Raw genomic sequence first — 26,015 nt, forward strand, 5'->3', positions numbered from 1 at the left:
GGCCCCATTTCAAAAAAGACAATGGAAGTTAAAAAAAAAAAACGGTTGCTTTTTAATGGAAACATGTTTGTGCACAGACAATTTAAAAGTATATGCACACCGACGCTCACACATGTATATAAGGAGAGTTAATAAGGGTTTCTGATCAGTTGAACTCCACTCCATCCATTTAATGAAATTAGAAGAGGTGGCCCCTTTCTGGCAAAAGTCTCTTCCCTAAAATTTCATCAAGTGGACTGGGGTAGGACTGAACTAATAAATTACTTCCCTGATCAACACCCCCACACATATACATATACATTTAATATACATATACATAAATACAAAAACATGCACACATACACGAAGAGAAGAAGGGGATTCCTAACTGAAGTTCATTTAAGTATCTCCTTAAAATTCTTCGTTTCAAAAAGGAATTCAGAAAAGGAAAACGTTGCCAAGTTCACCTTGCAGGAATGTTGGATACAATCACAAGGTGGTGGGGTGGGGAGGTGGAATGAGGGAATGGAGGGTAGAGGAAATACAATCTAGTAAGTCAGACATTCTATGTAAACTGTTTCCACGAAAAAGAAAAAAAAAAGAAAAATTTACTCTTTCTACTGCCTTCCCCTTAGAAATTCTACCTACTCTTAGACAAAATTATGAGTAAGAATCACAGTGATAACCAATGGTTGGGAAAGCCCAGGGGTGCTCAGGTAGTGTTTCTACACTGGTAAAATTCTCATCATGCATGAAATACAGGGGCCTGCTCTGGCAGACCCACCTACCCCAATCTATGGAAACCTATTTGCCTCCTTGCTTCTGCAAAGAAAAAAAAAATCAGTCTCCAAACAGGAAAGAAAATGAGGCTCTTCACATACATGTGAGCATATACATGGATAAATATGCTTATATTTATCTGTGCATATACACACGCATGTAAATAGTTTCCTACAATGGAGCCTGACTATAATTTGAGGTCTTAATTTTAAAACTTCTACAATGTGAAACTAAATCTCTTTGAAATTTGCAACTGTAACTTATTACAAAAGATGGTTTCAAATTACTTTCAAATAAAAATAAATTCAGCATCCAAATATGAGGAATCATTCTCTTCCCTTGCTGCATGCAAAAGCTGAAGCAGACATTGCAAAGAATATGTGTGTATTTATAGAGATACACACAGGGAACCCTTCAAGGAAATAAAATTCACATTAATAAAAGGTTGTATAAAGCCAAGGCTCACATTAGCAGAGTTTATTCCACATTCAGCATATGAGGCCCCTAAGAGAGAAAGGGAAAGAAGGAGAGACAGAGGGAGAAGGAGGAAGATGGGGAGGGAGGGGGAGGGAGAGAGAGAGAGAGAGAGAGAGAGAGAGAGACTTGACTAAGGAGATTTCTAAAACCCTGTCAGTTTCTCTCTAGTTTAAAAGGACAGAACAATATGTTTTCTTGTATTTACCCCAGGCGTTCTGGCTTAGTTTCCTTTTAAACGTTTAGGTTCAAGCGGAGCCAGATTAAGAGAGGTCCTCACCGGTTTGTAGGTAAAAAACCTGGAAGAAGATCCCTGTTGCAGCGTGGGCGAGTCTCAGGTCAAATCCTTTCTCCAAATTCAAGATAAATGATTCCAAAAGCACATCTCTCCAGAGATTAAAAAAAAAAAGAGGAGAGGAGAACTGAGACAGACACATACACAGAGAAAAAGACAGAGAGACACGGAGAGACAGGGAGGGAGGGAGGAGAGAGAATGAGATGAATAAGAATGAAAGAGAATAAAAAGCAGGAGGGGTGGAGAAAACGAGAGCCTCGGAGAGGAAACGCTCTGAAGATCTGAGGAAGGGTCAAAACCATTTCTCAAAGCGTGTCTAGGAGTGAACGCTGACCTCGCGATTTAATGAGCTTTTCAGAGCCGCGTCTACACCCGCAAAGTGAAGCAGGGCATTATCCAGAGACCTGGGCTTGGTTTCCCTCCAGATGGGTTGTTTCAAAGGGAAACTTTTGGGCCTCGATTACCTAATTGCTTTCTCGTTCTGATCACTGTGATTTTCTTGGCCTGAGGAAGCGCTAAAAATAAATAAATAAATAAACGAACCACGCCAAGCCCAGAAGCCATGGAAAGCTGTCTGAAGTTTCCCCCGTGGGCTTGATACGGTTTAGGGAGAAATCCAGCCTCAAGTCTTTGGCCTGGGCTGATGCTCCCGGCTTGAAGACTCCGTGGAAGTCCCCGGAGCAAGCTTACCTGCTGGGTGAAAGCCGCCTGCGGGGACGCGGGGGCTTTGCTGCTGCTCCCCAGAGGGTTCTCCTGCTTGGCCTCGGGAGGCAGCTCCTTAGACTCGGCCTCCAGAGGCGTATGCGGGAGGCCAAAGGCTTCGTCGGCGTCCGCCATAGTCCGAGTTGCCCTCGCTGGGTCCTCCGCTGCAGCCGCAGCCCGGGGTGAAGGGGGAGGGATGGAAGGAGGGAAGGAAAAAGGGAAAAACGGAAAATACTCAGACGGGTTGAAGGGAGTGGACTCAGGGAGGACTGACAGAGAGGGGTCGGCCCCAGAGAGGTCTGCGAGGCCTGGCTCTCCAGCACCTACTCGCCTCTGCTCCAAACTAGAGTGTCTTTGGTTTATTATAATTATAATTATTATTATTGGGCACAATATCCTGTGAAATGCTGCGCGTCAGACAGAAGGAGCCGGCGAGCGACCTATCTGCGCCGCGATAAGCAAGCTGCTCGTCAAATTTGTCTGGACTTCTGGAAAGGCCAATAAAGATAAGAGTTCGGTATTTTGGGAAGCGCTTGGGTAGGACCCAAAAAAATTCAGCACTCTTTTTTTTTTTTAAAACAAGATTGGCGGAGGCTGCCCTCCTTTGACTCCTCCTTCTGAACCTCTGTCTGACTCCTTGGACTGTGTTTTTTTTTCCCCCTCGAAACCAGCGACTGTTCCCCTATATAACCCGCCTCTTGCAAAGAGAGCGAAAAAACTGGGTCCAAGGCCGCGCCCGGCTTGAGTTCGCCGACTTTCGGGCCTCCATCAAGGCTGACCCGAATTATGTTAACTATACCTAGAAGCCAGATATAAATAAAATATTTTTCCTTCTCCTCGGTGGCCAGGAGTACCCCTGTAGCCAGCGTAAAGAGAGGGCCAGGTGGCCTTCGGAGCAAGAGCCTTTCAGTGGGAGATGAGTTTCCATAGACCCTCGGCGCAGTGGCCCCCTAGAATCGTGGTATCACAGGACCATGGGCTTAAATCCTGAAGGCACCCCATTGACCGTTTAATTCAAATCTCTCATTTTACAGAGAAGGACAATAAGGCCCAGGGTCATACACGGTCAACCGAATACCTCTCCGATTTACGGGAATGGCCGACGATCTAGTGGCTCCCTTGAGCTCACACACAGGCTTAACTGTCCACATTCCAACCCGAGGCCTCTCAAGTCAGCCTCAGGAGGCTACTACGTGAGCGCAGGGTTCGAGGGCTGGGACTTACCAAGAGGCTAAGATTCTCTGGATGACTCCAAGAGATCAACGTCCAGAATCACCCAAACCCTAAAGGCCCACCCAGGCCAAAAATAAATAAATAGACAAATAAATCGGAACCAGTGCACGATTTCGCTTGCTCCAGAACCCTGAGATTCCAAGCGGAGTGAGGTGGAGGGCTGCAGAAAAGCGAATTGAGTGCAGGGCCTGGCGGCCTGCGGGACCAAGGAGCCATCGGTGTCCTCGGTCCCTGATCTGGGATGAAGGTGGTCCTCTGCACAAACAATCTCGGCGCAAAGACATCTGGAGAGTCGCTTTATTCTTTCACCACCGCTCCAATTCCTGACACCAAGGAGAAGGAAGACCTGGCGTTCCTACCCTGCCCAGTTAGCAAGACTTATCTAACCACTATGGTAGCATGAAGAGTAAAAACGAATTTAGCCTCAGTCTAAGGAATAATAATTATATTAATAGTAGTAATTAAATTATTAACTCCATCGAATATAAAGATGAGAATAAAGTGTCATTCTCATTCACTATCAAATATTAATGCAACAATAACTAATATTAATGTTACCAAAAAGCAATCATTCTACCCACCCGTGAAACATTCGAGAAACTATTCAAAATCAAAGAATAATAGTAGACGAGCCACTTGTCCTAGGGCTGTTTCTATGTGACCTCCATCAAGACAGATAAAAAACAAGATGATGGAGACAGCGATGATTTTGACGAAGATATCTAACGCCACCGCAAAGCACTGGAAGGGACCCTGCGGGCTGCCGCGGTTTCCATAGCCTCCCATTATCCTTCATCCATTTTCAAAATCAGTGGAGATGGAGGAGAACTGAGGAGGAGCACAGGGAGGGAGCCAGGGAAGCTGGGTCCAAATCACAAGGCCAGCTTAACCCAAATCCCAGGAATTTTGAGGAGGTGCAGAAACCAAGACGTGGAGCCGCCAGCCAAGCTGGGCCGCTCGCCTCTACTCTCACCAGCCATAACCTCTGTTTCAGCAGACGTTGGAACCCTGGGGTTCTCTATACGGAGAGACTAACTACCCTCGGCTTCAGCTGGGGGCCCTGGCTGTTCTGTGAGAGAGCAGGGGACACTGTGGATTGTGGTACAGAGAATGGTGGGGGTCACAGAGAGGGAAGGCAGATGGAGAAGGGGAGGAAGGGAGCAGAAAGCCTGGAAAGTGATCACAACAAAAGAAATGAAGCCCGCTCTGGAAAGGAAGAGGCTAGTGATGAACGGGAGAGATCTTCGGAGAGAGGCGGAGAGACATCAGCCTGACGATTAACTGGGAGAGGGAGAGATCAGTGGGGAGGAGAGATCAGCCTGGAGAGAGAGAGACCAGCGAGGCAGGGAAAGAACTGGCTGGAGAGGGAGAGATAAGCGAGGAGAGGGAGAGGCCAGAGGGGAGAGAGGGGGAAGCCAGCCGGGAGATAGAGAGAAAGGCTAGCCGGAGAGGGAGAGCCCACCGGGGCTTGAGGCTGCGGGCTTGGTTTTCGCCGGCTTAGGCGGTTTCACCAACACAAACAAACAACGCACCCTTCGGCCTCAGAAAGCCCTATCCAAGGACGGCGGCAGCGGCGGCGAGGGCAGCAGGAAGGCGAGCTGGCGGGAAGGGCAGACATCAGCTCAAGCCCCATTTGCTCCGGAGCTCAGGGCAGGAAGGGACGAAGGATATGAGGCTTGACAGAACCAGGCCGAGATCTGCCGGGGAGGCAAGCCGGCATCTGGTGCAGGCTGGCACATTAGGAACAGCCGCTTCCTTGCCCTGTGCTCTGGATCCACGGGGGACAGAGATTAGAGGTTGGGGGTTGGGGGGAAGGCGAGGAAGGCGGCAGGGGTGGTCCTGGCTTCTCCAGCCTGGAGATGAGGCAGGATCCCCGGGCCCAGTCTCACTGGGATTCCCCACCCTTCGGTTGCTGGATCAGCCTTGAGCCCCGCACCCCCAACCCGGCACGAAAAGAAACCAGGGAAATTCCTTTGCTCTCACCCCACCCAGCCTGACCCCAGCCAGCTGGCTCTCTAACCCGGGCAGACCCACAGGCAGGCGGACGGGGGGTTAAGGGGTGGAGGGAGAGGGTCCTCGGGAAAGGCCCAGTAATTACCTTGTTTGTTGAAGTCGGTGCATTTAGCACCTCTCCTCCTCTTAGCTGGGAGATCGCCGATGAGGCGGGGGCGCGGGCATGGCCCGTTGTTTATTTACGTGTGGATTTGCTATATCAGGCTAGCAGTAAACTCAGCCAGAAAAGCTACACCCACGAATCTAACCACAACAGCGGCCCCACCCCACCCCCCACCCTCTCTCCCTCTCTCGCTCCCTCTCCCTCTTCCTCTCTCCCTCCCTCCCCCTCCAAACTCCAAATACTTCTAGGCTTCTAAGGAGCACCAGAATAGGAGAACAGAGGCAGCTCCAGCCCTCTTCCCACACACCGACTCTCAAATGAGTTAGATCTCAGAAGTCCTCATCCTCAACAAGAAGTTGGGGAAGGGGGACAGGGCACAGTTAAGATGGGAAATTCCAAAGGGAGTGACCCCAGTTTCAAAGAAGTGGGTTCCGAAGTAGTTTTCAGATCCTGGAGTACGATGTGTGTGGATGTGTCTCCCTCCTCTCTCTCTTTCTCTGCCTCCAGAGAGCGGTGTGAGTTGGAGAAAACCGAAGCCGATTGAGGCTGAGTAGTGACGTGGGGTCGCCTCAGTTCCCCTGTAGTTCTGTGATCACCAGTCCAACTAAGGGTGATCCCGCTTCTCTCTCTCTCTTTCTTCTTTACCATCTCTCTTTCTATCTTATTTTTCTCGAAAGCTAAGCAGCGATTATCAGCAAAAAGGCCAACCCCCAACTCCTTCCCTGCACCTACTTATCCCTCTCCCCCAACTCGGAGAGGCAGGGGTTAAATCCTGAAAGCTTTGCAAACCCCACTTTCTTCTGCTTGGAAACCATCGAGGACCTTAAGATCACACGCAGAATAGAGTCCTCTATGGACACCACACACACACACACACACACACACACACACCACTTGCATTCGCAGCCTCCCGAATATTTTCAATTGTGACCTCCGCAAGCTAGTCCTGACCCCGGGGCCGCCAGGATAAAAGGGATGCCCAGAGCTGGGCCGAAATGACATTTCTCGGCTCCATCGCTCCATTCCACCCACCCCCGCCCCTATTTCAGAGAGATGTGTAGAAGCCCAGGATCCTTAGAGAGATCAAAGGGGCAAAAATAGATCTGCCCACCCCTCCCTTCACCGCAACCCGGGCCGCAGGGACGCCCCGAGGACTTCTCTCGGAGATACAGTGTATACAAAACTCAGCGCCCGGTTATATTAAAATAATCAAACCGTCATCGTAGGCTGGAGTTTGTTTTCATCTCGGTTTCGCTCCTCTCCCTGCCCCCCCTTCTCTTTTAAAATGTATTATTTTGAGGGTAAAGTTGAATAGGTCAAAAGAAGGGTAAACAGACGGTCTGTCGCATTCTCCCGTCTGAAGAGAAACAGATTGGAGGACGTATTTTTGATAAGACTTGGAATAAATGTCAGAGGCCTCGCCCTCTAGCCCTGGATTCTTCTCTTTCTTCTCTTCACTGGGCTCCTTTGCTTGGGCCCGGGACAGCGCCCGGACCTGGCTCGCGGAGCCCGAGCAGCCGGGGTTCCTGGCCTGGCTTGGAAGCCTGGGAAGACGGCGCTAGGCAATCTCTCAGGGTACACAGGAACTGTAGGGGCGCAATCTGCTGGTGACCCGCAGCCAGCAAGGCTACCCATCCCCTTTCCCATTCAAAGGCCGCAGAGGCAATTGTCTCAGAGCCTTAGAACATGGAGATCCTCGGTCCCCAGGTCGCCGAGGAGGGGATGAAAGTTTACCCAGCGTTTTGCTTTGGCTCCCGGGTAATTTTGGTTTGCTTTGATAATTGTTTAGCAGACCTTTAGAAAACGTGCAAAGTCAAGTTGCTTGGTTTTAACAGCGCCCTAGTTCTTCCAGGTTCCAGAGGCGAGATCAAGACCAGTACACTTCGGTGCCATATAGAAAATAAAAACAAAACCCAAGCAAAGGCAAAATGATACCTTCTCTCTCTCTCTCTCTCTGTCTGTCTGTCTCTCTCTCTGTCTCTGTGTGTGTGTGTGAAAGCAGCGTGTTCGTTTCTGGAGGGGAAAAAAATAGAGAAAAAGCCTCCATCCTTTTAAACACGGGGGGGGGGGGTTCGTTTGAGGAACTCCAAATATCCTGAGAGTAACTCTTTAGAGAAAGAAAAAAATGGGGCGCCCTTGTCATTCCTCCGATTGGGGCTAAATCTTTGTGTTATAGAGAGGCCCGAGAACCCTGAGCAGAGGGCAGGGCAAATGTAGACATGAAATTCACAAATGCAATCCAGGTCCTCAAAATTGGAAAATAATTTTGAAAAATTCTTTTGCGCAGCCTACCATCTCATAACACAAATCCAAGGAAATTGCTTGCAATTTGGAAAAGAAAGAAGCCACATTGAATGATAACACAGAAAGGCGGAGAGGAAGGTGAGTAGCATAGATTCTGTAGTCTCATGCCTAGGGTGAAGGCTATTTGAAATGAGAAGCTCCTTGTGATTAGAGACTTCGAGGGAAAGGACAGCACTCACCTCAGAAACTCCCAACTCTCCTCCTTCCCAAGGCCTTCAGGAGAAGTGGGGGATGTCAGCAAGCTCCGAGTATTTCCTTCAGTCAGAGAAGAGATTGGAAAAGAATCAAAAGGGCTCTTCTGAACAGGGGTCTCTCAAGGCAAACAGCCTCCCAGCTAGAAGTCGATTTGTGGTCTCGGACAAATTAAATATTACTGTTTATTACCAGCCATACCCCAATAAAATAAAGAGAGAACAAGGCTATACCTACTATCTCACCAGCCCCTGCACCTATAGGACTCAGAGACGTCACCAGTCACGCAACTAGTCCCGCTGTCATGGTTGACTGGCGCTGCAATGGAAGGTCAATTTCTTACTTGTCTTCTCCTATCAGTCAGGGATATGGGCTCCCCTCTTGCAAGCCAAGCTAGAAAGAGCGAAAAATGTTTCAAAAATAAATTTCAAGAAATATATATGCACATAGAGCTCTGCCAAGATTGGGTGGCAAACACTCCCGCCAAGCAGAAACTGGGTATGTGTCCTGGAAGGGAAAGAGAGAGGGAGAGAGGGAGGTGCCTTGGGTGGGTGGGTGGGGGGATCTGCAGCACAGTTCAGCTCCTAACTGAAGAGAATATCAAGTCCGTGGTGTGGGAAGGAGTTTCTGGTAGCCCAATGGTAGGGTAAGGGAGATTTTATTTTTGGTAGTTATTATTACAAGCAGGAAAACTTGTCAAATGAATGTTGAGACACCTCTCTCCAGCTATATATAGTAAATGATAACTTCAGAGCTGGCAAGGATCTCAGTCTGCCTGAGAACGGAGGGAGAGTGGAGACAGAGAGACAGAGACAGAGAGACAAGGAGAGACCGAGACAGAGAGGACACAGAAAGGAGAGAGAAATGAAGAGACGCCTACACAGAGAGAGACAAAGGCTAGAGAGACAGAGACAGAGAGAGACAGAGACAGAGAGAGACACAGAGACTCAGAGAGACAGAGAGACAGAGACAGAGAGACAGAAAAGGAGACGAAGAATATAGTCATCCAGATTACTTCTTGCCAAGACAAACTGAATCTCAGGGTTTTCCTTTACTTATCTCTCCACCTCAAAAAAAGGCTGAAAATGCAGGAGCCCAGAGTTTGGGGGAGGGTGGAAGGTAGGAAGGGGGGTGTCTGGCACCTATGACAATTTCCAGCGGGGTGCGCCTTCAGTACTGCCGGAGTGCGCTGCGGGGTTTATGATCGCGGCTGTTATTAGGAGTATTAACCATGCCCATAATCTGTCTCTTTTTCACTCTCTCCTAGCTCGGTGGCTGGCCTTCCTTCCAAGCAAGCAGAGGAGGAAAGATAGGAAACTGATCGAGGAGGGGGAAGCCCCTCCTGCAGCCTGGCGGAGGGAGGAGAAACCCCGGGGAGAAATTGGATGGGGGACCTCCAAAAAGGGTGAGTCTTTGGGACAGAGAGCGTGGGAGCCTGCCGAGGCTCTGACTTCTGACAAGCAGATTTCCTCAGAGGTAGGGACTCTTTATCTACCCCCTGCTCCAATCCAGTTTCCCTACCCCTCCCAAAAAGGCAGCTGCAGAAGAGGCAAAGGGAGAAGCAGCGTGGGGAGAATCTCCAACCCAGACGGGTCCCGTCCGCTTGGGTTGGAGTCAATTTGGGTAGCTCAGTCGGAGCCTGTTCCCCGGTTGCCCTGCCGACCGGGTGGAGCCTGGGCTCTGAGCAAGACCTCATTCAGACTGCTTGGAGGTTCGTTCGTAAGGCAGATTAATCTGCTCCAGCCCCAAGTTCCAATAGGCCCAAATGGGAGAGCTCAGGAGGCAGGCTCGGTCTAGATTTTCCTCCCAGTCCCAGGGACATAGCAGGCAGGAATACTGTAGCAGCTGGTGTGTTCCCTTTTTCTCACCTGCCCAAGTGGACTTTTTACTTTTTCCACGCTGTCCCCCAAACCAGCATTATTTCTCCTCACTGACAGTATTCCATCAAGAGTCTTAACCCCTGCCCATTGTCGGCAAAAAAGTTGAAGGGCCCTACCTGGTTCTGACAGCCCAGTTCGCTGGGTAGGAACGGCCCTTGGATTTTTCCAAGGGAGCACTGGTTCTGATTGGTGGGAAACTTAATTTCTACCTTTGGGAAGTCGGGCTAGTCAGGAAATGGGATGGGAAGCCAATAGAGAGAGCAAAGGAAGGCTAATCCATTCCACTGGGAGGTTTCTTCCTTCTCCTTCTCTGACCTCTCCAGCCCCAGTCGAAGGACAGGAAACCCTCTTCGGCCTGGGCACCCCTCAGTCTTTCCCGCAGATCTCCCTAAGAAAGTTCTCCCCATCCCGGAGCCACATCCTAAAAGAAACGCCAAGGCCACGGAGGTCGGCAGAGTGTCAAACGCTCTCACTTCCCCCGCCTTCCATCTTGGCACTTGTCAAAGAAATGGGCAAACTATGGCCTTCCAGCCATGGACCGTGCTTCCAGCCCATGGAAATTCAGGGTCTCTGGTTTCTCCCCCAGCTTCTTCCCGGAGTAGAGGACGCGCCAGGCCACTCTCCCTTCCTAGTCCCAAAAAATTGAGTCTCCAGCCTCTCTCTCTGCTTTGGGAAGCCAAAGCCTGTGCCTGGCTGAGGTCGATGATAGGGGCTGAGTAAAAAAGTTCAGAGCAATTGTCCGGGTTGCTTCCGGAAAAGGCCCGCCCCAAGACTCCTGATTCTTTACTGGCCTTTTCAAAGAAAGTCTTTCATGAGTTCTCTCGTTTCTTCGACTCCGATTCCCATTCTCTCTTTGTCTGTCTCTCTGTACCTGTCTATGTCTGTCTCTATTTTTCTTTCTTTTTTCTTCTTTCTTCTCTTTTACCTTCCTTTCCTTTTTCTCTTTCTTTTTAACTTTTCTTCCTACCACTTTACCCTTTTCCCTCTCTCTCTTTTGCCTCACCTTACTTTCTTTCCCTTCCTCATTTCCTTACTTTTCTCCTTTCTTACTTTTTATATTTCTTTATCCCTTTTTCCTTCCTTCCTTTCCTTATCTTAATCTTTCTTTCTGTCTTTCTATCCTTTTTCTTCCTTCCTTCTTTTGTTGTCTATTTCCTTTCTTCATCTTTCTATCTTTTACTTTCTTTTTTGTGTGCTTTCTCTCAGCATTTTTTCCTCTTTCCTATCTTCCTCTTTCTTCATCTCCAAACGGCTAGGATTTTATTTTATTTTTTAAACGCTCAAGAACTGTCTCCTCTTTCCCAAGCCCCCCTCCACCACGATTTGCAAAAATAAGTTGGCTTGTTTCTGAGCGAATAAAACAACTAAACTTCCACCAACTCACTCTTGTGTCCCTGGCTCCCTCAGATTGTACTGTGAAACCCAAAATTTTCCTTCCGTGCCCACGTCCTCCCGGTCCTATCCTTAGTGACAACAGACGCTAAGTCTCGCCTCGTGGAACTTCTGGATTCACTTGACTTATATTTTCTTTTTCCGGGCCAAACTACGGGCCTTGATATAAATGGTGATGAAGAAGAGGAGGAGGATGAGAAGGATAGTTATTGATTAAATATGACTTTCCCTAAATGTTTGATAGAGCTTTTCCTGGACTGTGGAAGGGAATTAAAACACTGAAGAAGTAATACCCTAAGGCTGAGGAGAGAAAAGCCGAGAGGGGCCGCTATATCAAAGGGGGGGGGGGAAGCAGCTACGAGGAAGAAGGGGGATGTACTAGCATCAGGAACCAGACTAACCCCTCCTTGGATCCAGGAAGACTGAGCACCACCCCCTGCGAAGGAAGGTTGTAGTGTAGTGGGTGGGTTAGCGGTTGTTCTAAGCTCGAGGCCCCTGAATAGTCTGCCAGAAGATGCCGGCCTGAGCCCGCCGAGCCGCTGGGATACGCCGCTAGTAATCACGCGGAGAAGACTTAAAGCCGCGCACACCACAGCAAAGCCCTGCCGTCGAAGCCGCCAGGGGGTCTGCCTAGACCCAAAAATGGCTAGCGAAGGCAGAGAATTGGGTTGAAATCAAGACCCAAGCTCGGAGCCTAGGGATCCGGAGAGAATACAGCCCCAGAGAAGTTGCAACTGGACCCAAAGGTTCCTCCTTCTGTCCCCACCCACCAGCAGCAGTTCTGGGAGAGACGTAACAAGAAGATGCCCGGAATTAGAAAACCTCGGGGCTCAGAGAAGCCGCTTTCCTCTTAGCTGATGGACCACTTGGCCCCGTCCCCTCCCTTTGTCCAACTTTCTCCTCTCCCAACTGAAAAAAGGCATTGAAAACGACGAGGATGCATGGTACAGTGGAATGGTCCTTAGACTTGGAATCAAGAACATTCGAGTCTCACTTATTAGCTGTGTGACCTCTAACAAATTCTTTTAACCCCTCTGAGCCTCGGTTTCTTTCTCTTTGGAAATGACAGGCGTTGCACTAGTTGAGGACTGAAGTTCCTTTTCCCTAGCGCTACGTCCCACACTCCAAGCTCACACTTACCATAGGGCTCACAATAGGATGAGTGGTCAGCGCAGGCTACATACAGCCCATCCTTCCCCACCCAGCTCGCCTTACTGTCTGTTCACTCCAGGGACTCAGGCCCCAGACAGGGTCCAGGAGCCTAGACGACGACGCGGGTTAGAGTTCGCATCACACGCTACACCTAGTGTTTTATTAGATCTCCCCTCCACCCACCTTTCCCTCCCCAAATTCTCACAGCACAAAGTGAAGAGAGGAGAGGGGATGTATGAGAATAATTCACTCCCTACCAAACTCTCTGGATATTCCGGCCAAAGAAGGAATCAGGTAAATAGCAGCAGCTTGGAGGCTCCAGAGCGGTCAGTCCCTAGCAGGCCCGGCACGCGGCCCCCAGAGCCCATGAGCTTCCAAAGCTTACCAGTGAAGAGGGATCATAGTAAGAACGCTAAATCCGCAGTTCAATCTGGGACACCGGGGTTCGAATCCCCGGCTCAGAGGCTTACTCTGCGCCTCGGTTCCACGTCTGTGAAACGAAGGGGTTGAACTAGACCTGAGATTCTTAACCTTTTTTGTATCATGAGTCTCTCTAGCAGTCCATGGACCTTCTCAGTATCGTGTTTTTAAATCATCGAAGGAAATGCTAAATTTCAGTTAAAAATTAGTAAAAATGAAGAAGTAACTTTCCCCCCATTCAATGGAGTTCACCGACCCCTTGAAATCTGTCCCCAGGACTAAAAACTTCTTTCCAACTGTAATTCTTCGATCTTTGACATTAGGCAAATCATTTCACTTCATCTCCTCGGGCCTCAGTTTCTTCGTCGTTAAAAAGAATGGGTTGGACTAGATGACCTCGGAGGTACGTTTAGAGCTTCGGCCCCTCTGAATACTCTGGAAGCCCTAATCTGGAGCTGCCGAGACTGAGCGTCAGCCTGTCGGTGCGTAGGGCAGAACTCTATCTCCGGGCATCAGTCCTTCCGTGGGGAGAACAGGAGGGAAAAGAGATAAGGGAGCGTCCGGCCCCGACTAGGAGAGAAGGGGAGGGCTGCATATGGAGACGGTCGGGAGGTAGTCTCACCATCTCCCGACCCGTCAGCAAAGCTCTGCTAATGCCCATGAAGGGGTACAGAGGAGGGCAAGGGCAAGGGGAGCACCGCGGCCCCCATCCTGAAAGAATCAGTCAACGAAACAATTGCCCAGTTGGAGACCTCTAATTTTTGTCCGACTCCTTGTCCTCCAGCAACAGCCTTGCTGTTCTCGGGTTCTCACGCAGTCCCCAGGCCTGGCTAGCAGCTATTTCTGACGGCCCAGAGCAGTCAGGCCGAGCGAAACAGCCGCAAGGCAAAACTGTCGGTCAGGCAAACCCTTTTCCGATACTGTCTGGAATACGGGGAACACGCGAACGACCCTTGGGGAGGGAGTGAGAGGTAAAAGAACTCATTCTTCTCTCCAGATCACACCTCTCTGGCGACCCACTCCGAAACCTCCTAAAACTTCGGGATTACGACTGTTCCTAGGATCGAACATTTCGCAGCTGCATAATTGGAATCTCAAAGGTCACCCAGACGAATCGCCTCATTTTACAGCTAAGGAAATCGAGGTCCAGGAAAGTAAAAAGATTTGAACAAAGATGTGACACAACTAGTAAGAAACAAAGTTAGGATTCGAATCTAGGTTCTTAGGTTCACCCCGCCGTCGTAGCTTTATTTCTGTTGTAAGAATAAGAAGGCTTTACGGTTGTAACAATTTTAAATATAGCCAACTCTTTATTATGCACACCCACGAAAGCACAGTCACCAGAGAATATACAAAAGTTGGCTAGCCTCCAAGCCAGTTATTTTTAAATAAATGAACACAGGCAAGGTAGAGTGTGGATCTTAGAATCGAGACGGCCCGGGTTCAAGTCCTGTTTCTGATTCATGTTTAGTTATGCGACTATGGGCAAATCACTTGGCCTTTTGATGTTCCGAAGCAAGTCTCTAAGACCCGAGGTGTTTCTGTGGGTGAAGGAAGTCTTCTCAACAAAAGTTTTCTGACCCAATGAAATAACACGATCTATTAATAATATATTATTAAGCAGAAAAGAATACTAGGATATTAACTTTTTCCAGAATCTTATCTCTATAAACTCCGGGGGGGGGGGGATGAGAAGAAAATAATACAAATAATAACGTTCCCTATGAGGATACTGCCATTGTCTCAGACTTGAAACTGGAAAGGATATTATTTAAATAAATTAGGTCTGGACTAATAAAAATAATGCACTGTGTTTGCCCAGTCAGCACTTCCACATACATCATTTGTTTTGTCATTATTCCATTGGGGTCAGAATTATTATTCTCTTTACACACATGGTGAAATTGGGGTTCAAAAAATAAAGTCGGACTAACCCAAACTAATCCAAAGTCCCACAGCTATTGAATGTATTGCTACAGAAGGCACCATTATTATGGAAAATGGTGTTACTGTGGTAGGCAAAATTATTATTGCATGCCTTCACAGTTTGAGGTTCCCTGGACAAATGCCTGAGAATATTCTTATTATGTTGGCTGGCTATGCTATTGCTTCCTTAGAGGGCAAGATGTTCCTTGGACTGGTAGCCCCCAAAGATTCAGCAAAAAGGTTTTTTTTTTATAATTCTTTGAAACATTAGTAAAAAAAGATGCAACATTAGTAACACAGATTGCAACAATATCAATCAAAACAGTGATAATAGGGGGGTATGATGACAGTATTGACATCAATAATAAATAATCCTTTCCATCTTGTAACACTTCGTAATTTACAAAGTCCTTTCTTGGATTTCATTTGATCTTCACACCAGCAGAAATTATTGTTCCCATATTACAGATGATGATAATATTAAAAATAGTCATGACAACAGCTCACATTTCTGCTTTACAGTTTGAATAGTCTTTTCCAACCCCCCCCCCCAACAACCCTTTGAGGTAGGGAAGGTAAATATCATCAGACTTCTTTTACCCTTGGACTCGAGGTGGTAAAATGATTTGTCCAGGGATCATTATGGAGTTGAGATCCCTGTTCCACCACCATTAGCAGTTTCCTCCTTTCACAGAATCAATAACAAGGAGACTGGTACCCAGGGCACAAGGAACTGATTACAAACCCACAGCATCCTAGTCATTCCCCAATATCAACCAGTCTCAGTTTTTCACTTCCCTCCCTCCACTTCCGCAGCTGCAGAGAGCCCACAGTCCGGAATCATTACCCTTCCCCCTTCCAAGCTTTGAGCTCTGCCTTAGTATGTCTGCCTTTGTTTGGTACTATCACAGTCCTGGAACCCCAGTCCCAAGATCCCTCTCCCAAATGAAGAAAGTAAATATGGGCCACAGTCTGTGAAGGACTCCTGTCCCCCAGGCAGAAACAGAGGGAAGAGTGAAAGGAAGGGAGGCAGTATTGTGGTGGAAAGTGTTATTTTTATGGTAAGACTATAGAGGAAGAGTGAAACCATAGGGGTGTTACTATGGAAGTCTGATCACAGAAGTACATGGAATTATTGCACTATTACGGGAGACAGTGCATTCATTTAAGACAGTATTATTTTGAAAGGTAGTCATAGGCGGGCAAACTAACCCAGAGGATAAAGCAGTGCAATTGTAATCAGAAAGATTTTATTTAAATACTGCTTCTGGTACTTATTGACTGTGTGATCTTGCACCAGGAGCTCTCTGAGCCTCAGGTTTCTTCTCTATTAAATGGGATTAATAAAGCTGTAGTTTCTGTTTTCCAGGGTTGTTATGAGGCTGGGATCTTTTCTGAATCCCCAGCTGCTGCATTCCCCTAAATTACCTTGTACTTTGCTTTGTATTTGATTGCTTAAACACGTGGTGTTCTCCGATAGAATGTAAGCTCTCTGAGAGCAGGGATTTTTTCACTTTTGTTTTTGTAGACTCAATAACCAGCAGAATACCTGGAGCATAGTAGGTGTTTAATAAACACTTGTTGATTGATTAATGTGTGTAAAACGATCCAGTGACTTAAAAGTACTATATAAATGTCAGCAATTATTACTAAGACAGTATTATTATTATTAAGATATGAAGGACAGAGACTGTTTCATGTTTGCTGCATAGCATGTAACATGGCATTAACACATAGTAGGTGTTTAATAAATACTTACGGAATGAATGAATAAATCATTGAACTGAAGAGCTCTGTTATGGAAGACATGGAAGATTACTATAGATGGCAAAATTATTTAGGAAATAAAATATTACTATAGAAAAGAGTATTAGTTTGGGAGATACCATGCCCATGGAAGATAGCACTACTACAAATAGCATTGCCATGGAAAACAGTATTTATGTGGAAGACATTATTGCTATTATCTGTCTGCATGGCTTGTAGATCTCAAGAGAAAAAAAAAATCTGCTCATTGTTGGTGGCAGTGGTCTTTAGGAGTAGATATTCCAGGCAGTATTCCCTGGCTATATCATTTCTTTCCTTCTGAGAGAAACAACAAAAATAGTGTAATGTAAATAACCTTGAATTTTATGTCAGAAATTATTCTTTTAAAAAAATTATTCTTTCAGATAAATCTTTTAGATAAAGCCCTCAGCTTCCTCATTTGTCAAGCATCTCTACCTTGTCTTATTTATCAGGCTATGTGGTGAAATCCAAATGAAATAACGTATTGAGACAATGGAAATATGAAGTGTTCCTGAAATGGTGAATTTGAGGACAAGATAGGACAGAGCTGATTTTCCCATTTCTAGTTTGGCTTTAACACCCTCTAGAATTTAACCAACAACTCTCACCTCCTAAAGGAAGAAGATCTAGAATGCTGCAGGAACCAGTCTCTCCACTTTAAACTTTTGGTTTATGCCCAGGCCTGAGAGTCCAAGGTAGCAGGGAACAATGATCACTGACCTGCCATACGCTAAATCTGAAAGTTTATTGTGAGGCTTTCATTAACAACCAGCTACATGACCTTGGGCAAATCACTTCCTCTCTTAGAGATTCAATTTCCTAAATTTTAAGGAAGGGGGGAGACACACACACACACACACACACACACACACACACAGAGAGAGACTCCTGTGTGAGTGGATGTCTCCTCAATGCATTTTTCTCTGTCAGTCAGCTAGCTCCTACTATTAAACACCATTAATCACCTGCTGTGTATCAGGCTAAGCAAATGTGCTGAGCACTGGGGATACAAAGAAAGAAAAATCAGTCCCCGACCCCAAAGGAGTTCTCAGTCACTGAACTCAGCATCATCTTGGGAAAGGACAACAAAATCTCAGCAGAGCTTCCAGATTCTCAATACAATCCAAAAGACATTTTATTAAGTTCCTACTGTATTCCTGGTGCTGGGAATCCAACAGTAGCATCAAGATTGGCCTTGCCTTTAAGGGACTTATATTCTATTGGGAATATGGGAACTTCTCAAATTCACAGCCTGGAATCAAAACCATGGGTCATCAGGGGTCAGGAGATTTAATGTCCCAAAAGCCGTTTGTTGGCACTGAGGAGCCAAGCCTTATCTCACATGGCAAGACTATACCTTCACTTCACAATTGCCTTTACGACCAAGGAAAGATAATGCCTTCATCAATACGTGCAACTTTGAGAGTTATACACAGGAGTCAGGCGTCAAATCCTGCAATTGTCATGTGGATGGAGTGGAAAGGGAGGAGGAACCTGTTTTGGGAATGGGGGTGGGGGCGGGGGGCCTAAATAATCTGGTTTACTTACATTGATTCAATTCCTTAGCCACTTAACTCGTTGCCTCCCCTGATTCAAATACACTTGTTCACAATTGTTTAGAATAGCTCATGTTTAAAATAAACTGCAAGGTCCAAGTGGGCCAGTGTTTCTCTCTCTCTCTCTCTCTCTCTCCCCCCAATAAGAAAAGAAATAATCAGTGGGGAAGGAAGAAAAGAAAGGTGTATGTGAATGTGTTGAAGGCACTAGAGAACGTTTCCTTTTTTTTAAGAGCGAAGAGGTAGTTAGGAAGGTGATTATCTTTATCTCATTTCCAATATTTCCCACTTTGATTCCCAGTCCCTATTTCTCTCAAATGCCAAATGAACTGCTGGGGATAGGTGGGCAGAGACAAAGGGACAGAAAGATAAAGACAAAGAAAGAGAGACGGAGACTGATTTTGAAAGAGTGACACAGAGACAGGAAAGACAGAGAAAGAGGCACCTGAGGCCTCTCCAGCAAGGATTCCTAACCTTAAGGTTATTCTCCTTGGGCAGCGTGATTTGGTGGAAATAGTTAGAAATGAAGTTTGAGGAAGTGAGTTCAAATCTCAGACTGCAACTTCGTGCCTATGAGACCGGACTTCAGTTTCTCCCTGTGCACAAGACAAGTGGACAAGATGATTTTTAGGTTCCCTTTCTTTTTCCTTCCAAGAAAAGGGCGGGAGATCACTGGTGACTGAAGCCCAGAGATGGTCAGCGGCTTCAAATCCAGCTAGTCTAAACTCCAGGCCTTCTCACTAGGAAGCCAAGTAAACCATGCAGACATTTGGGACGTCTAGAGAAAAGTGTCCTGTGGATTTGAGGGGCCCGGCCACCCTCTGCTGGAGCTCCCCCTCCTGCTTTCCTCCACCTTCAACCCCCCAGAGACTGGAGTCTCTGAGCTCAACTTGCGGGTCCGATTTTCTCCTCAGAGGAAATTGGAGCCCAGGGAAGTAAGAGGGTGGAGATGGGGAGGTCTGCCTTGCGCCTCGCTCCTTCTCCTTTGAGGTCCGTCTGGAGGTTCCGCCAGGAGGAGCCTGAGTCTCGCCTGCCTGCTTGCTTCCCTAGGCGTCAGCCCTGCTACTCTCCAGTCCCCGCTGACTCGCTCCGCCAGCCCTCCTGTCTCAGAAAGACCCGCAGCTGTAGGAAAGAACGGGAAGCAAAAAGTCGCTTCGCCTTTCCAACGGTCCTGGAGGGTGGGAAAATCGCCTTTGACTCTGGCCCAGGCAGCGAGCGGCTGGAGTAGCCGCGGAAGCGAAAGACGATCCGCGGTTTCTCTTCTCCCTTCACGTCTCCTTGGCCTTTCCCTATTTTCTCTTCTCTGGATTCTTTTCTCGTGATCCTTCCAGCCTCTCCTCCGCTTTTCCTCTCCTCCTCCTTTCGCTTGTCTCACCTTTCCTCTCTCTTCCATTTTCCGCTTGCCTCTCTCCAGTCTTCTCTCTCCCCTCTCTCCGCTCTCCGCTGTCCTCTTTGCATTCTTCTTTCCTTCTCTCTTCCTCCCTCTATCCTCCCTCTCTTTCCCCTCCCTTTCCCTTTCTCACGATCTCCTCTCCTTTCCCTCCCTCTTTCTCTCCCTTACTTTTCTACCTTATCCTTTGTCTTTCCTTTCCTCTTCTTTCTCTTTCCTTAGTGCTCCCCGTTTTTTCCTCTCCTTCTGTCTCCTATTCTCTCTTCTCCTTTTCGCTTTGATCCCTCCTCTCTCTGTCTCTCAATCTGTCTTTCTCTCTGTCTCTGTGTCTATCTATTCTGTCTCTATTTCTGTCTGTCTCAGTCTGTGTCTCTCTGCCCGTCTGTCTCCTCCTGCTCCGAGCTTTCTCTACTTTCCCCCCTTCTGACATTTCCCCCTTGCCAGTCTGTGTCCCATTGGCTCTCCGGCTGCCTCTTAAGCTTCTCTCTGCGCGGTATATGCTAGGAGTTTTTAGCTTCCTTGCTCTCCCTACAGGAGCTGAGCAAGGGCGTTCCTTCAGAGCCCGGGCAGCGTCAACCTTTCGGAGAGAAGCCTCTCTGGAACGCTGCCTTGGCACCTAAGGGAATGCTCCGGGGGCTGCCAGGGGCCCAAGGCCAGCTACACAAGCTCCAAAAGAACGTCTGAACCCAACAACCTCTTTCAGATATCAAGAAAAAGGGAACCATACCAACTGATATTGTATTTCCTCCCTTTGCTGGTCCTAATTTTCAGTGCTTCCTCATTCTGTTTTTGAGTTTGGCATTTTCTTGACCTGGGTGATATAATATGATTTGAATTTGAGGTGGAAAACTGAAAGGAAGATTGACTGTAATCTAGGGAGAGGAAGCTGTGTTTGAACGTGGGGACGCAAGCTGTGTGACACTCAGCAAGTAGCCTAACCTCTCTGATTGTGTTTCTTCCTCTGTAATTGGGAGGAAGGGGGTGGAGATCAGGAAGAGAAGGTTGGAAGAGGGCTGGATTTGGAGTCAGAGCTCACATCCTAACTCTGCTACTTACTATCTGGGTGATCTTGGGCGAGTAATTTCCCCTGGCTGGGACACATTAGTCTCCTCTTTAAGATGCAGTTGGACTAGATGATTTCTAAGGTCTCTTTCTGTTCTAACCTTATGTTTCTTGCTTTCTCCACTTCATGAGATGGAAGGAAACTTTGCAGCCTTTTTCCAGTTCACTATTTGGAAGGTCTGTTCTACTCAAAACTCAACCCAGCCCATCTTTCTGGAGGTTCAGTGGCCAAAAAATCCATCCTCCTTAGGCCTGACCTGGGAAGGAGCCTTCCCAATCTAGTCAGGCTGGTGCTCTGACTGAAGAATCGAAGGCCTACAAAGTGGAGAAGATGGAGCTTTGCAAACTGAATAGTGATATGTAAATTTGAGCTTTGTTGTTGTTACTGAACATTGAATCCAGAAATTTAAGTGTATCGTTGACTAAAAGGATAATATTATTTTATTTTCTCAGATGAATTTGGTCCTTTGGCTCCCAGCTTGGAATATTAAAAGATATTAAGTACTTCTACTAATGTTTTAAGTATGTGGCTCCTATCTATGGTCAGGTGGCACAATATATGTCTATTACAGTAGCTTTCAGAAGGTCACTCCTTAAAAAAGAAATAACAGGGGCTCAAAGACAGTGAGTGTTTATTAAATAAAATGCACCAACTCTAGAGGCAGCCTCAGTATCATTGCCATCCCCTGACACAGATATGCCTGTTCTTTGCCTAGCTCTGGGTGCTGGGAAATCCAAACGCCTCCTGGCTCCTTTAATGCCCACCAAGATGTTGGCATTGGGAAATGATCTGAGCCAAGGTGGGGGATGGAGAAAGACAAAGGGTTTTGGGGAAAATGGAATAATTCAATTCGAAGCTCAGAGAGGTAGAAGGAGTTGCCAGGGTCATACAGCTAGTAAATGTCTGAGGCCAGATGTGAACCCAATTCTTCTAGCACCAGACTTGCAGGTAGGGAATGGGGAGGGAGGCTCCCGTTGTTAGACTGTGCCTCCAAAATCCTTGGCCCAGGCTCAGGTTGCCAGGGAATGCGAACTTGGAGGTGTGTGCCCTGTCTGGGGGGGGGGGGGAATCCTTCTCTTCCACCACCCAAAAGCCTCCCTGGGATTACAAAAACGTGGCCGGCTCATAACCCAACTGGGCTCTCGAATATCTTTATTAGCTACTTTTATTATTATTGTTTTTACAAACAGTTCTGGGACCTGGCCCTACCCGGGAGCTGGGGCTCCTGTTGAGAAAAGGAAGGCTAGCGGCCTGGGAACCCGGAGGGAGGCCGAGAGCCCATATTTGGAGAAGCATTCCACAGACTCAGCCTTGGGCAGTACGGCTAGGTGCCCAGATCTGCAGATCTCCAGATCGGGAGACCTCTTGGCCAGGGCTGTGCTCCCTGAGGACACCTAGACCTACTGCTGGTCTCCATGGAAAAATACAATTCTCCATGCCCACCGTCAGAGAGACAGACAGACAGGCAGGCAGGCAGAGAGCGTTCACTCAGCGTAGATACAGAGAGATTCACAAGTACTCATTCACATGTAGGAAATACGTTTGCAGCCCACTATTCCCGGGCACACACACCTTGGGAATGCTACATCACAAACACAAATACGCATTCACACACTATGTGTGACCTGCACCCAGTTCAACACGTGCACCACAGGAACATGCACCCAGAAATTTGGACACATTCCATACACACACTATACACATTCAAAGAAAAATAGAGACATCTTCCACATGGAAATATAGACACAAACTGTAGTCAGCTGAAAGAAATAGATATCCCCCCAATATACACATAAAATATACCCACTCCATACAGTCACACAGAAACACAGGTATACTATATATACGCAAACACAAACACATCCCGTGAAGACACCACACATACAGAAATATAGGCACACTAAACATACACTCCCCCAGAAATACGATACACACTCCCCACACACACAATCTACACGACATTCACACAGGTACCTCGGAAAGATACTGCACACACAACTCCATCACTCCATTCCTTCCAGCTTGAGAACACATAATTTAGATTCACCATAATGTCAAACCACACATGCACTTTCCAGGAACAAACACATATCCAGAAACCCCACGCACCAGACGCAACAATGTCCAGAGATTGAGTCACGCAAGACCAGAGATACACACCGAATGCTCGACCATTCCATCGAACACAGCCCACACATACACACCACGTGTACCTCTCCCCATCCGGAAACACTTTCCCTATACAGACATGTCCAAATGTACACAGCTGCAAACTTAGAGAGGAAAATCCCACACATTTTTTCCCTTCGCATTTTCTCCAAACCGAATAAAAATGGATTAGTTTAAATTGTGGCTTGCATTTCCTAAATCTCAACCACAGAACAGGTTTCGCACCCCACCCGTTCTCTCCCTCTGCCTCTGTTTCCCTTCCCCGCGTGGTAAGCGCCTCGTCTTGTGCGAGGGTGTTCTAGTTGCTTCTCCCTATGCCTCTCTTATAGGGGAAGCATTTCAGTAGACTCACAGAAAAAGCACAAGGCTTCCAGGATGAGGAGGGAAGGTGGGGGTGGGGTGGGGGTGGGGGTCGGAGGCTGGTAACTCTTCCCTAACTTTTACAGCACTCGGCGACTCCAGCCGCGGTTCCCGAACCATTTAGGAGTCTGGTCTGATTCTCTCCCCACTCCCCCCCCCCCCCCCCCCCCCCATCCGTATGAGAAGGCCGGCGCTGTCCGAGAGAAGGGAGCGCTCCCTGCCGGCTTTCTCGGGGGACAGACCCAAGCGGCCATAGCCCGCGCCGGTTTGTCCCCAAGCCGGCCAGCACACAGACTTCTGCTACAAACCCCAGGCGCCACGGAACAGAGGATCGAGAAAACAGACGCCGAAATTCTCCTACCTGAAAACAGTTTTCATCCACCAAAGGCCCTGAGCTGGGCAGAGGGCTCTGGCAGCTGGAAGAAACAGCACAGAAGCCGTCGTAGGAGCCACCTCTGCCGCTGACGGCCGGGAAAGAAAGGTGAAATTGTTATCCCGCTCACTGTCCCAGGAGCCGTGGTAGGTGTCAGGCTCTCGGATTCCTGAGCCAGACCTCAGAGACTAGCAGGATCTCTCTCTCTCTCTCTCTCTCTCTCTCTCTCTCTCTCTCTCTCTCTCTCTCTCTCTCTCTCTCTCTCTCCTCTCTCTCTTTCTCTCTCTCTGTCTCAATCTTTCTGTCTCTCTGTCTCTCTCTGTCTCTCTCTCTGTGTCTCTCTCTTTGTCTCTCTCTGTCTCTGTCTCTCTCCCCTCCTCTTCCCTCACAGTCCTTACAAAAAAGTGAGTAAAATGTCCATACCTTTTGAACCACAGATCCCATTGCTGCACATGTACCCCAAGGAAGTCATAGACAGAAAGGTCCTATCTATCTGTCTGTCTATCTATCTATCTATCTATCTATCTATCTATCTATCTATCATCCATCCATCTCTCTTCATTTGATTGTATACATACATACATACACACACACATATAGACAGAGAGAGAGAGAGCACTTTGTATGGGAGTAAAAACCGTAAACAAAGTCTATCGATTGGGGAATGGTAAAATGAATTGTGAACGTGAATCTAATGAATTACTTAACCTGAAAAAGTGATGAGTAAGAAGAATTCAGAGATGCAGGGGTCCTCCTAGATGCTAATACTTCTCCCCCTCCCCCATGATTACTTTGTACCTGTATTTTATTCGTTCTGTATATACCTATATATATGTACCTGCCTCCTCCGTTATAATGTAAGATCCTTGACTGCAAAGACTGTTCAGTTTTTGTTTTGGTACTCACCACCATCACCTAGCACACTCCTTGGCACATAATAGCTGCTGAATAAACGCTTACTGGTTGACTCAGATGGCCTGATCTTAGATGAAAGCAAGCAGAATTTGCTAACCAATGTAAAATGTGACTAAAACAATGGAGATGGAAAGAACAAAACCCAACACTGCATAATTATAATGACCAAACTTGGCTGCTGAGAAGAGCTAAGAAAGTGCAACACCTTTCCTTCCTTGCAGAGGTGGCAATTGGTGGGTATGGAATATCACATTTGCTGTCAGATTCAGCTCATGTGCTGATTAGTTTTGTTAAACTCTCCCTCCCCCACCCCTTTCTTCCTTTCTTCTTTACACTGGATGCTCTTTCACCAAGAGAGGGGATGACAATATTCAAAAATGTGGTGTTGTAAAACAAAAATACATTGATATAATTTTAAAAAGATATAATGACATAGAAGGATCACCTCCTTTTAACCAAATTGAGTTATAAATGGAGAAGATCCTTCTGATACTCTGAAATTCATATAATGGGCTTAGAAGCACACTGTGAGTATTAGAAGAAGGGTTTTTCAACAGTCTTAGCCAGTTGGACAGTGATAGGAAACAGAAAGGTCCTACCTTTGTGACTAGGCTTGAAAGCCCCCCCCACACACACACACACTGACACATGCGTAGATCCTTAGAATATGAAAATTAGAACAAAGAATAGGAAGGTTAGGAGGGACTTTAGAATCTAGAATGTCAGAACTGGGAAAGACATAGAATGTTAAGACTGGGGGAATGACAGAACATAGAACATCAGGGCTGGGAGGGACTTTAGAGACCACATAGTACCATTTATAGATGGAAAAACTGAGAAATGTGAGATGAGTGACTTGCCCAAAATTACACATAAATTTGGCAATAGAGAAGGGACAAGAACCTACCTCTCTTGTCTCCCAGTACCCTGCTCTTTGCTAACAGGTTCATACTCTCATGTTTACAGGCACATTGATGGTGATGATGATGATGATGATGATGATGATGATGATGATGTGTGTGTGTGTGTCCCCTAGTGCACACAGTAAATTATAATGTAGGCCTACACAAAGATCACTACCAACACAAATAAACGAACAAACAAATAAATAAATAGATAGATAAACAAACAAATGAATGAATGAATGAATGAATGAATGATAAATAAGATGGTTCCCTGGCCCCTTTTGTAAAGGTCTTCCAGCTCTGCAGAGCTCAGGGTCTTGTAGTTCCTGCTTCTTCTTTCCCCCTCCTCCCCTAGACTTCACTTTCCCTCCCTCCTTAGCTCTCTTTCCTATCCACTCTTCCCGTCTCTTCCCAAGGACTTGAAGGTGGGTGGGTTGGCAGGGAGGAAGTTTGCAGATACGGGAAGGTGGTATTTTTATGGACTGATAAACTTCACTTATCTAGGGGCTTGCTCCCATCTCTGCAAGTGTCCCTAATTGGTCATTCTACCCATTCCCTCTTTCCTCTGCTTAGGAGTAGCAGCCTTCCTTGAAAACAGGACTCTGTAAACAACCACTAATTGGCATCTCCATCCCCATCTCTGTTCCTTTC

At 47.1% G+C, this 26,015-nt stretch overlaps 1 protein-coding gene across 3 annotated transcripts in view; it reads right to left on the reverse strand.

Annotated features, from left to right (window-relative positions):
- Positions 1 to 8,434, reverse strand: part of TBX5 (T-box 5) — a 57,319-nt gene extending 48,885 nt beyond the window's left edge. Inside the window, exons 1-3 of one of the 3 annotated variants that reach the window (XM_027862417.1) lie at positions 8,309 to 8,434; positions 8,063 to 8,138; positions 2,219 to 2,394 (exon numbers count right to left, since the gene is read on the reverse strand). In XM_027862417.1, coding sequence (XP_027718218.1) covers positions 2,219 to 2,365 — 147 coding nt within the window. In that variant the 5' untranslated portion in view covers positions 2,366 to 2,394; positions 8,063 to 8,138; positions 8,309 to 8,434. Of the gene's footprint in view, positions 1 to 2,218; positions 2,395 to 5,561; positions 5,680 to 8,062; positions 8,185 to 8,308 lie in introns of those variants that run through there. The other 2 variants (XM_027862421.1, XM_027862430.1) reach the window with 2 other exon arrangements.
- Positions 8,435 to 26,015: the final 17,581 nt, after the last annotated feature.

The sequence above is a fragment of the Vombatus ursinus genome, unplaced genomic scaffold (assembly GCF_900497805.2).
Source record: "Vombatus ursinus unplaced genomic scaffold, bare-nosed wombat genome assembly UNPS02001287.1, whole genome shotgun sequence".
Classification (NCBI taxonomy): domain Eukaryota; kingdom Metazoa; phylum Chordata; class Mammalia; order Diprotodontia; family Vombatidae; genus Vombatus; species Vombatus ursinus.